At 45.8% G+C, this 12,790-nt stretch overlaps 1 protein-coding gene across 6 annotated transcripts in view; it reads left to right on the plus strand.

The window, feature by feature from the left end:
* The window catches only part of Stard9 (StAR related lipid transfer domain containing 9), a 100,761-nt gene that overhangs the window by 60,430 nt on the left and 27,541 nt on the right, over positions 1-12,790 (plus strand). For 3 of the 6 annotated variants that reach the window (XM_052722454.1, XM_052722459.1, XM_052722455.1), the window contains 5 exons: positions 2,949-3,128; positions 8,139-8,190; positions 8,510-8,647; positions 9,204-9,289; positions 9,374-9,477. In XM_052722454.1, the coding sequence (XP_052578414.1) occupies positions 2,949-3,128; positions 8,139-8,190; positions 8,510-8,647; positions 9,204-9,289; positions 9,374-9,477 (560 nt within the window). Of the gene's footprint in view, positions 1-2,948; positions 3,129-3,190; positions 7,721-8,138; positions 8,191-8,509; positions 8,648-9,134; positions 9,290-9,373; positions 9,478-12,790 lie in introns of those variants that run through there. The other 3 variants (XM_052722456.1, XM_052722457.1, XM_052722458.1) reach the window with 3 other exon arrangements.

The raw sequence follows: 12,790 nt of genomic DNA on the forward strand, positions 1-12,790 counted from the left end.
ACTTAGGCTTGTTCCTAACTAGCTCTTATAACTTAAATAATCCATTTTTAAAAAGATTAAATTTTTTTTTTTTTTTGGTTTTTCGAGACAGGGTTTCTCTGTGTAGCTTTGCGCCTTTCCTGGTACTCGCTTTGGAGACCAGGCTGGCCTCGAACTCACAGAGATCCGCCTGCCTCTGCCTCCCGAGTGCTGGGATTAAAGGCGTGCGCCACCACCGCCCGGCCAAGATTAAATTTTTAATTTATGTTCTTCCATGAGACTCATCTTTGTATTGTCCATCCTGCTTCCACCATGTCTGGCTGTTGACTCTGCCTTTCTTTTTCCCAGAGTTCTCTCTCTGTCTAGAAGTCCTACCTATACTCTCCTGCCTAGCTATTAGCCATTCAGCTTTTTATCACACCAATCATAGCAATACATCTCACATAGTATATAAATATCTCACAACATTCTGTTGTATCATCTTTAGGTACTATTAAAACATTCTGGCCATAAGAACATTTTGTTCCCTAACTCAACTTGAAGACTATAGACACATCTAGAAGTTCATCATGTTTTTGCCTAGTGATATGTCTGGCTCAGAAGACAGTGTCTCTGTTTATATTTATAATAAGAGATGCAGTAAAGGATAAAAATGACTCCAAGCTCATTAGCGCTTTCACATTCCCTAGGCCAGCTGAGCTGGACTTGAATATGTCTCTGCTGCTATATGACCTAGAAAGTGTGGATGTGAGAGGTTGGGGCTGCCCAGAACTGGGGTGTGGAGGGGAGTTATGCTCATCAGAGGCTTCTTGAGAGTGTGCCAGCCCATGTAACTGGCCACATGCCAATGCCAGAAACCCAGTCCAAACCAGCCCCTTATAGTTTTATTGGTCTTAAAAACACAACTAATAATATTTAAATAATTTTGCTAGAGTATTTTAAATATTTGTATCTAAATTTTGCATATTTTCCTAAGTATTTCCTTTATGAGAAAATTACTTTCCTAAATTCAGTTATTTTTCCGAGTGTTCTCAGCTCTATTCCCAGGATAAGTCTTCTGCATACATTGCAGTTTCTAAAGGGAATAAAGACCTTGAATTTAACACAGTTCCCTCATGGCCCTTAGTCCTTAACCTAAGGCCTCTAAGCTTTGATGTATTTACTTTTAAAACTCTGAGGGGACCCACAAGAGTGGGAGAGGGACAGGAAAGGGTAAATGAGACAGAATATAGGCAGAAACATTGTATTATGTGAAAAGGAAAAGAAGCAAGTAACCCAGATGAGCTTGGAGATGTCATAAACTAGAGGAAAGGACTTGTTCTCACCACCAACAGATATTAACTGATTCTGCATGGAATGAGAAAACACGCACACACGCGCACACACACGGCACCCCATAAATAGGCATTTGTGTGCATCAACACAATTTTTGGAGAGAAGCTCAACAAAGCTTTTCAATGTCAAGAAAGAAAGAAACCCTGTATTCCTGGCATTTAGTAACCATTCGGTATTTTGTCATTGATTGCTGCTCTTTATTTTATTTTATTTTTTATTTTTTTGGTTTTTCGAGACAGGGTTTCTCTGTGTAGCTTTGCGCCTTTCATGGAACTCACTCGGTAGCCCAAGCGGGCCTCGAACTCACAGAGATCCGCCTGCCTCTGCCTCCCGAGTGCTGGGATTAAAGGCGTGCGCTACCACCGCCCGGCGCTGCTCTTTTATTCTCACATGTCTTCAGACAAGTTCCATAGAGTCTGGGAGGATTCCTCGCAGTGCTTTGCTTACCTTTGAACCAGGCGCAGACTTGATGTAACTCAAGGTGCTGCATGTATGGGAAGAAATGTTAGGTCATAAGAGGAATCCTAAAAAACAGAGCACATAAATATAAGATGCAGTGCTGGGTGGTGGCACGCACCTTTAATCCCAGCACTCAGGAGGCAGAGGCAGGCTGACCTCTGAGTTCCAGGACAGCCAGGGCTACAAAGAGAAACCCTGTCTCAAAAAATAAAAGAAAACAAAAAGAAAAAAAGATGCAGAAAGGGTAATTGTAAGTGTAGATGTCTAAGTGGCATTAATTAATTGAAAAATATAACATTTTGTGTTAGGTTTCTGTTGCTGTGAGTTAGAGCTACCTGAGAGAGGGGGAAAGGTTATTTGGGGGCTGAGGAGGTTACTCAGTGGGTAAGAACGCTTCCTGTACAACCGTGGACCTGAGTTCAGGTCCACAGAACCCATGTAAAAACCCAGGTAGAACGGCATTACCCAGTGACCTCTCTGCATGTGGTCTCTCTCTCTCTCTTACACACACACACACACACACACACACCAGAACACGTGACTGAAAACGGAGGTGGAAGAAGTACACACTTACAATCACAGACAGGCTTTGAGTTTTCACAGATTGTAGGTTTCCATGATCCCTAGTTGCTGGCCCATTGGCAAGCCTATGGTAAGGCAGATCATTCCGGGGAAGGGAACCTAATGGAACAAAGATAATTACTTCATGGCGGTTGGGACATGAGAAGGGAGGCAGAAAGGAGCCAGGGACATGGTACATCTTTCCAAGACATACTTCCTGTGACCTACTTCCTCCAGTTAGGCCCCACCTACTAAGTTTCCATCACCTCCCAAACAATGCCACCAACTTAGGACCAAGTCTTTAACACAGGAGCCTGTGAGGCATTTCATATCCAAACATGACACATCCATTTTTTTCTAGTTAAAAGAACAGTGTATGCTCATTGGAGAAAAATTTAAGCATTTATTGAAGGAGCTTCTGCTTATGAAAGTAATACTTGCTTATTGGAACTTAAAACCCATGAAGCACTCACAGATGAGAAGGTACGGGGTCTCTCTGAGGTTCTGAATAGTAATAGCAGGGTTATGAGGCAGTAAAATACTGGGACAGCAGCTGAGAGTCAACATCAGTCTGTCCCCACACAGGGAGTCTGTCATCTCTTGTTCCTCTCCAGATAAACCAGCTGACTCAAGACTGGACTCAGAAGTGGAATGACTGGCAGTCACTCATGGAGCATTACCGTGTGGACATCCACAGGAGGAGGGCTGGGGTGGTCATCGACTCCAGCCTGCCACACCTGATGGCTTTGGAAGATGATGTGCTCAGCACAGGTGTTGTGCTTTATCACCTCAAGGTGAGGAAGCTGGTACATCTCCTCCCTTCCCGGTGCTGGCCCCAGAAGTGAAGGAAGGAAAACTGAGGTCGCAGCCATGTTCTTAGGGATCCAGGCCAAAGCCTCAGAGCTGCCTTGGGCTTTGTGCTCAGGAATCTGATCCAGCACAAGGTGGAGTTTGTTTGGATTTTGTGTAAATGGCTGTAGGAAGCTGGATATCAGAATGATTATTTGTTTTCAACTGCTACTGATGCTTTTCTGTAACTCACTTCTTGTTTCTGGGCCTTAGTTTCTCCATGTTAAGGTGAGGATGGAACCTCTTACATTGCTTTTCTGACTTCTTGAAGCACAGGAGTGTAGTCAGGAGAGCACAGTCCTAGCCTCAAAAATACAATCAGAAAGCTGAGAAGAGTACCGCATGCCTGCAGTCCCCACTGCTCAGGGAGGTGACGCAGGAGACTCCTGGAGCTCAGGAGTTTGAGGCCAGTTTGTTTCTGAAGAAGATACTGTCAGAACTTCTAGACTACAAATACAGACTGCTAACACCTGGGTGAATTCAAGAGACTAGAAAGCTTTCTTCTCGCTCTTTCTTTCATTCAACCTGTGTAGCAACAAGAATAAATGCCTCCCCTCCACCCTCCCCCATCTCCATCACAGAACTTCCTAGAGAAGAGGGAGAAAGATAGAGGAAGCTGAACATAAGGGGGAGGGTCTAAGGAACTGATGGTAAGGGATGATGATAAACATTCATCTAGAAAAAGTCAAATAAAAGTCTAGGCTCTCCAAATAAGAGCCCTGGCCATCATTTCTAAATGAGTAGTTTGAAGAGTTGACAATATGCCTGTCCCCTTCAGAAATGATTTCCTGTTTGAAGACAGGCCTGTGGATGGCAGAACACATTTCATATGGCCATCGTCCCTGTGCTCACTGAAGATCCGATTTTGTTCTTATAAATGTCTACCGAAGACACTCTAAAAGAACAAATAAAAGTAGAGGCTATGTGCTGCTGCTGCCATCTCTGGAGAAACCAGGCTCCTCATCTGTGGGACCTTAGAAGAGATGGTAGCCAAGCTCCTCCGTGTTCTTGGGACAAGCCCTTTGAGCATCTCAAGTGGGAAGCTCAAATAACCTATTTTTCTGGTATGCTTTGCATTTTGCATACATTGTATTGTCTCAGTTAAATGCTTCAGGCAGAAGTGCTTGCCTACTTTTACCTTAACATATCTAAGTACCAGAAACTATTTAGATCTTTCCATCATTCAGAGCCATAGGGAGAGATCAGGGATCAGGGGAGACCAGATCTGTTAAAATGTCACCATTTGAGTGGAACTTTTCTGAATCATGGATGGAATCTGGAGTGAGGAGAGGAAGTAAGATGTTAGGTGGGAAAGCGTGGGGTGGCAGCAGAGGGTTAAGAGCCATGGTTACGTTAGAACCTTAGGCCTGGAGGCAGTGGTGACTCCCTCTGAACCTAGGGCTGTTAATTCTCATTTGGTCAGTGAATTCAGAGTCTCCCTCCCTGCTCCTTGGTGCATCAGTGGACCAGTGAAGCGGCATTTTAGTTCATTTCTAGCTCTGTTGTTTCTGCACTTTGTGGACCCATATTCTTTTTTGTTCTTGTTTTGTGTTTTTTATTTTATGGATGTTTTTCCTGCATGTATGTCTGTGTATCATGTGTATGCCTGGTGCTCACAGAGGCCAATGTGGGGACATTGGATCACCTGGTACAGGAGTAACAGACAGTTGTGAACCACCACGTGGGTGCTGAGAATTGAACCTAGGTCCTCTGGAAAAACAGCAGCCAGTGCTCTTAATCAATGAGCCATCTCTCCAGCCTCATCCCCATATTATTTTTATGGTTTGTTTTGATTGTGGCTTAAATAAGTATATAATAGTAGTGACCCAAGATTCTTTGCATTTTTATTTAGTTGCTCACTTGGTCATAGACCTGAAACTAGTCTTTTGGTAATACACCAGGAACAGTTTTCTCTTGGGCCACCTTGGCAAGCTCCTTGGTGGGACAGGAAGAGTGGATAGAGCAGAGATGGCTGGCACCTTGTAATGCCTTCTAATTACCTCTGTGTCACTAACTGCCTGTAGAAAGAAGCAGAAGGACAGCAAACACGGGGGCCGCCTAAGTGCTTGTTATCTGAGAGCTCGCTCGTCACCTTTTTGTCATAGTTTCGTGATATTCTGTGGCCCTTATCCTTTTAGGAGGAATGTACTCCAACATCAAGAGTCCCTGAACTAATATGAAGAGTTATAACCTATTTGTATTAGTCAGGGTTCTTTAGAGAAATAGAACTGATAAAAATGGGTGTGTAGAGGGGCATTTATTAGAATGGCTTACAGGTAGTGGTCCAGCTAGTCCAATAGTGACAGTCTCCCAACAGAAAAGCCAAGAATCCAGTAGTTGTTCAGTCCACAAAGACTCATCTGGTCTTAAGTCTCCATTGGAGTGCCTTAGCAGCAGAGTAGATGAACTTGCCAGCAAGAGTGAGGACAATCTAGCAAAAAGCCAAAGAGCTTTTTTCCATGTCCCTTTCTTTGTGCTGACACCAGAGGGTGTGGCCTAGATTTAGAGTGTGTTTTTGTTACTCTTCCATTGCTCTGAAGAGACACCATCACCAACGCAACTTATAAAAAGAAGGCATTTAATTGGGGGCTTCCTTACAGTTTCAAAGGGTTAATCCACAACCATCATGGCAGGGAGCATGGCGGCAGGCAGGCAGGCAGGGCACTGGGGTAGTAGCTGAGAGCTCACATCTGATCTAAAGGTTGCAAAGCTGAGAGAGAGAAAGACTGGGCCTGGTGTGGGCTTTTGAAACCTCAAAACCCAGTGACACACCTCCTCTGACAAGGCCATACTTCTTTTTTTTTTTTTTTTAATTTAATTTTTATTTTTTTTATTTTGCAATACAATTCAAGGCCATACTTCTTAATCTTTCCCTAACAGTTCCACTAACTGGGGACCCAGCATTCATGACATAATAATGTGAGGACCATTCTCATCCAAACCCCCGCAGGGTGGGGCTTCTCATCTCAGAGAAGGATTTCCTTGATTGGATCCTAAAACCCTGCCCGTTTTTTTTTTTTTTTTTTTTTTTTTTTTGGTTTTTCGAGACAGGGTTTCTCTGTGTAGCTTTGCGCCTTTCCTGGAACTCACTTTGTAGACCAGGCTAGCCCCGAACTCACAGAGATCTGCCTGCCTCTGCCTCCCAGTGCTGGGATTAAAGGCGTGCGCCACCACCGCCCGGCCCCTGCCGGGGTTTTGATTGTTTCCAGATGTAGTCAAGTTGCTAACCAAGATCAGCCATCACACTCCTCCCTTGGCAGTGTTGGTAGAGGTTGGCAACCACTGACTTGTATTCAGGGAGGGAAGATAGAAGGCAAAGGGCAAACCAGAGCTTCATTGCTCCCAGGATTCCTCTCACATGCTGTTTTGGGAAACTTACAAGGTCTCCTTGTTCTTGCTGCTGAAAGTGTGGCCTAGTGGTGATTTTAGTCACTCCCATGGGGCGGGGTTATGGTGAGGCTGAAAAAACCTGGGCTGGGGATTCAGAGACTGGAATTGTAGCCACAGCTTTCCTACTTAGCAAATGGGTGTTTATGGTGATATTTTATTTGTACTAAAATGTTATTTGTATGTTAATAAATAAAATTGCCCGGGGTCAGAGCTATTAGCAAGCCATAGGAAAGCAGGGCAGTGGTGGCGTACGCTTGTAATCCCAGCACTTGGTAGGCAGAGCTAGGTAAGTCTCTGTGTGTTCAGGGATACAGTCAGTATTGGATACACATGCCTTTAATCTCAATACCAATCATAGAAAACCTGGAGGCCTTTACAGACAGGCCGTGACGAGGCGGTCATGTGGTTGGGTTTACAACCAATGAGAAGGCAGAACAGAAACTATATATAAAGACTTTAACACAGAAAGTAGCTCTGGTTCGGAGAGGTAGGACCACCGCAGGAGGAAGGGTAAGGTTTTAGCTCTTAGCTCTGACCTCTTGGCTTTCTTCTTTGCATTGGTTCTGTGTTTCTTATTTAAAAAGACGGTTGGTTACATCTACAGGTGTTGTAGACAATTTACTCCCTATGAGCTTCAGATTTCTGGCCTATAAGTATACAGTAAGCTGGGCAGTGGTGGCACACACCTTTAATTCCAGCACTCAGGGGATAGAGGCAGGCGGCTCTCTGTGAGTTTGAGGCCAGCCTGGTCTACAGAGTGAGTTCCAGGACAGCCAGGGCTACTACAGAGAAACCCTGTTTCAGAAGAAAAAAAAAAAACAAAAAACAAAACCAAAACTAACAAACAAAAAGATGTCTGCAAAACGTTCAGCATAATACCTGGGACATAGCAAATGTTACTTAAGAAATGGTGAAGATAGGCCTTCAAGTTAGTGTGTCTTTGCCTCCTAATAGAGTATATGGTCTATAGTGGATTTGTCGTAATCCAGGGGCCCAAAGGCCCTAGTCTCTACTAATTCAGTGGTTTGCTTGTGTTAACACCTGTTGCCTGTGCTCTCTTCTCCTCTCTTCCAGTTCCTCCCCCCTATTTGTGCTTTACCCTTCATAGAATTTGGCGTCTGTCATGCTTCCTCTGCAGAGCAAGAAGGTAACAGTCCATAAATGTTTATAAAAGGTCTCGGAGTCTCCTGGATCAAACACAGGCCACACTCACCTTCGCTGCTTTGAGAATGAAGTCTATGTCTGCCCCCTCCCTTTTACTGGAGAATTTCGGACCTGCAGCTCTATCTAGTCCCTGACTTCAGAGATTGTCAGCACTTGTTGGGCTTTGCAAACAGTCAGTGCTGTGTATCACTGCCAGTGTTACTGTTTGCCCCTGTCCTCCTGGACTGCAGAGTGAGTGGATGGCAGGCCAGGCCAGCCAGACTGGAGTTGGGAAATGGTTCTAAAAATGCTGAGCTGGCACGGGAAGGCACTGATTACACACAAATGTGGACTGTGCTTTGCGGCAGGGCTATATCTCTTTTTATGCTTATTGAAATGTCTTATTTCCTTCCTCCCCACAGGAGGGGACAACAAAAATAGGGAGGATTGATTCAGACCAGGAGCAGGACATCGGTAGGTAGTCTGACACACAGGTAGCTATTGGTGCCCGAAAGATTTACTAAAGGAAGCTGATGGTCTTGGAGAGAAAAGGAATCTCTGAAGGGTTAAGGGTCTGCTTCTCTTTCTGCTGCCAGCTTTTGGGTCTGGAAGTTGGAAGGAGGAGGCTTATTCAGGGGGAGACTTTCAGTTCTGGGTGGTTTCAGGTGGTGGGTGTTCCTTTCTTGTTGTGATGGGAAGTATTCCAACTGTTGGGTTGGATCTTGTCAAAACTGGAAGAGGCATTCTCTTGAATGGTTTCCCCACTCTGGTTATCTCCTCCTCACCTCCTTAGTCCTTCAGGGCCAGTGGATTGAGAGGGACCACTGCACAATCACTAGCACTTGTGGAGTGGTCATTCTGCGGCCTACCCAAGGGGCACGCTGTACAGTGAATGGCCGAGAGGTCACTGCTTCCTGCCGTCTGACACAAGGTAGGACTATCTACCTCCCTGTGTTTATCTGGATGAATGATGGACAGCTTCAATCTGATGGGTCCAAAGAGCTCAATGAAGCAAGCTTCAATCATGTGTTACTCAGCCTCTACACCCAGAGACCTGAAGATTTCCTAATATGATCCTTCCCCTTCTAGGACCCAAGAGTAGAGAATGACTTGGAAATTTGTACTTGGTGATCTGAACCTCAGTTTCTTCATCTGTGATAATGGGAGCATAGGGCAGGATTGGATGATACCTGCTTTTTTTTTTGAAGTTCTTGGTAGTGTGCTGTAAAGACTTGGTGTCAGTATGCCTCTAGTACTAATCTCTTCAGATCCCATCCTCTGAAGCTGAACTCAGTCTGCCTCTTCCTGAAGTTTCTCTGACTACGTGCCCTGGAACTTGTCTTGCTGTTTATTTGAGTATAATTGAGAGATGTATAATTAATGCGTATCAACTTAGCAAAATTATCAACTTGTTGTAGGCATTGGCTTATCTCCCAGTATGTACTCGGAGCACAGTCATGGACTGAACTCATTTGTCTGTGTCAAAGGAGCTGTCCTAACACTGGGGAAGGCACAGAAGTTCCGATTTAACCACCCAGCCGAGGCTGCTTTGCTACGGCACCACAGGCCTAAGGTAAGCCTGGCTTCGACTTCCCAGTGGCTGTTAGGGAAGCTTCCACACCGCTCCATTGGGCTCACTGCTTTTTCCTTATCCCAGGCCGGAGAGGCCGTTGGCAGCAGTGGCTCTTTGGAATGGCTGGACTTGGATGGAGATGTCACTGCCTCAAGACTGGGTCTCTGTCCTGTGCTTTGGAAGGAAAGGTGAGAATCTGCTGCTTGTACCAGTGGAGTCTCCTGGGTTTGCTTCTCAGTCCATAGTTGGCAGCTGGCAGGGAGGTAGCCATGGCCCTCATTTGCTTCCTGCTTGGAATTTCATCTCTCTTCTCTGACAAGACTTAACTGGGAAGTGTTAGCAGACATCTCTGGTACTGCTTCTAAACCTCACTTCCCCACAGTTCTCTTTAAATCCTGATGTGTGAGCTCATACCATATATATCTGTTAGCTTCCTCTGATTCTGAAAAATGAATCTCTTCTTTATGGTTTCTCTCATAACCAACAATGCAGAGCTATGCACCTGAGGGAACAGGACCTATGAGAACAGTAAAAACATCTTGAGATTCTGCCCTTGCTCCTGCTTCACCTGCTCTGTGATAAACTGTGTTATCCTTCATTATCCTTTCTATACAGAATCCTGTTCTCGGCTTGGGTACCTGCTGGGTTTGCCCCTGGAAGCTCTTTGGTTCCTTTCAGCAAGACTGACCTGTGCCTTAATGTCTAACTGTAGGAAAGTTCAGCAGGGGACTTACTAGCAAGACCACCAAGTGCCTCCAGCACAGGCTTCACGGCAGGTTCTTGTGGTCCTTGGCTCTCTTTCTTGAACAGGAACATTTGATGGCAGATGAAGAGAGTCTTGGGTCTGTCACTGACAAGGGAAGGGGTGAGCAGCAATGCACCCTCACAGAGCTGCTCACAGGTTGAATTTAAGGGAGTGGGGTCCTAGGGACAAGGTCTAGGGTCCTGGGCAGTGAAGGGCAAGTTGGAAAAGCTGACACGGGTATCCAGGCCAGGAATTCGGGACTAAGGCTGACGTTCTTGTTTTCTCGGAGAGGACGTTCTGTTTTGTAGGGAAGCTATGAAGGAGACTTTGTTTTGGGTAAGGTTTCTGTTAGAAAGACAGATCGAAGACCTGGTTTTTCTCAGAGTGCAGTATATTGGGAATAACACTGCCACTTAAAGAGCTGTGGATAGAGAAAAGGTGTATCGGAATAGGGTAAACAAATTCACATCTGACCTACCACATAAAAGCTGTGTGATCTCAGGCAAGTCACTTACTCTCTGAGCCTGCTTCCTACCTCTAAAGTAAGAGTGTTGCTATCCCCTCCCCAGGGATCCTGTGATAAGTCCTAAAGGAGTTGAACGGGCATAATACCCACATGCCTGTGGCCCCAGTGTGAGGCTCTAGGGGAAGCTGCTTTCCTGTCTTCCTTGTCCTCTCGTCTTAGGCAGCTCACCGTCCTCCCCAGAGTACTCGGTAGTCTCCTCCTACCTTTTCAATGTCTTTAGGATCCTCAGCTTCATGAGCTCTGACATGACCTTTCATCAACACTAAGAAGGTACTCTTTTATCCGGAGGACAGTGAAGGGCTTCAGAATCAAGGCCTCTCCTATGGACTGCCCCTACCATTCAGTACCAGTGAGGGGCCTATAGGCTGGCTGGGCCTATCTATCTCCTGCAGTCAGCCTCTGGTGCCAGCCCTTGGTCAGGTGGTATGGTGCTCAAGCTAGTGACTGGGCAAAGGGGCCAGGGAGTGGAACTGACAGGGGAAAATACATGATCCAGTCTGGATTTCCTTCTGCTCTACCGGAGCTTGGCTCCAGGGCTGCCCTCGTCCTAGGCTGCTGTCCCTTGTCTCTCTCTGGAGGAGCATTTCAGAGGGCCAGAGCTTTTTCTAAGATAGAGGACATTGGCCATTTTCTTCTTGTAGTAGTGATCTGGACCAACTGTGGCCTGTGTTCTTTGCATTTCTCATTTGGAGTTGGGGAGTGGGGGGCTTTACCTTTAAATGTCTAGAACCCAGAAGAAGCTCTCACTGCTGCAGACTCTGTGAGGCCCTGAGGTAGCAGAGGTAGAGTGCCAGAGAGAGTAGAGGGTAGAGCAGTCCTGGCAAGTAGGTGATGACCAGGCAGTATCTAGGGGATGTTGGAGCTATCTAAGATGAAAGGCAGCCATCGTTAGATATAGGTCCTTGGCTGCCTGGTAATGAGAACTTGATTTTGGTACCGCATCCAAGCATGTAGCGTAGTTATTTTCTTTTTCACCTACCCAGGGAACTTGAGAAATGTGCTCAACAGAGGCATCCTTTCCGGCTGAGGCTGTGGCAGCTTGGGTAAACACACTGTGTCATCCTGGACAGTCTCCCTTGCAACCCCAGCTGAGCTGGGCAGCTGCTGCTCCCTAGAAGGAATGAGAGGCTCTCCTATGACAATGCAAGTTGTAAATCTGAGAGCCGGGGAAGCACCCAGTGAAGGACACGGAGTAACCCGGGGGAGTCAGAACATGTGGACCCCACTCTGCCTCTTGGATCTGGCGTTCTATGGGTTTTAGCTGGGCTTGTCAAGGCCTCACTGATAGGTTTATATTTACAATTCAGCCATTACTGTGGCTCAAGTTTGAAGTGGTAATACAAGCACCACATAGGTAAATATATGTACAAAATGTTTTGGGTTAACAGTATTTCTTCTCAATGTTTCTGAAATTTTTTCTGTATTTCCTGGAGGAATTTTAGTAGAAACCCTAATTCTTTCATTTTTAAAGGCCAGAGCTCTTCTGTATGTATATACATGCATGTACACATGTTTGGTATATGTAGGACTAAAGTTGACATCAGTGTTTCTCAGTGGCTCCACTCTATTTATTGAGGCAGGGTCCCTCACTGACCCCAGAGCTTGCCAATTCTAGACTAGCCAACTTGCCCTGGAGATCCTCTGCCTTCCAGGGGCTGGGATTCCAGGTAGCTACTCTTGGGATCCAAACCCTGGTCCTCATATTCACATGACAAATGCTTTATCCACTGAGCCATCTCCCCAGTCTAGACAGAGCTGCTTAATTTAGCTAAGCATTATTTTTTATTTTTTATTTTACTTATTTATTTTTGAGACAGGAAAACTAACCTCAAACTCATAATCCTCCTGCCTCTGCCACCAGAATATTAGAATTAAAGGCATGTGCCACCACACTCAGCTTTTTGTACCTTTTATAAGCATTTCAGCTCACATGGAAAAGGATCCTCTCAGTTGGGAGCCAAGGAGTACCACAAAGTCCCGAAAGGAAAAGCACTGCTCCAGGGGATGGTTTCCCCAGTGTAACACCTCTGTTCTGGCTGGGGAGGGTTTCCCCAGCAAAGGTGTTACAGCTCTGCCCAGGTCCCCCAGAGTGTAACACCTCTGCTCCAGCAGGGGAGGGTTTCCCCAGCAAAGGTGTTACAGCTCTGCCCAGGTCCCCCAGAGTGTAACACCTCTGCTCCAGCAGGGGAGGGTTTCCCCAGCAAAGGTGTTACAGTTCTGCTCCCGCAAA

Source organism: Peromyscus californicus, unplaced genomic scaffold (assembly GCF_007827085.1).
Source record: "Peromyscus californicus insignis strain IS unplaced genomic scaffold, ASM782708v3 Scaffold_7__1_contigs__length_154581171, whole genome shotgun sequence".
Lineage (NCBI taxonomy): Eukaryota > Metazoa > Chordata > Mammalia > Rodentia > Cricetidae > Peromyscus > Peromyscus californicus.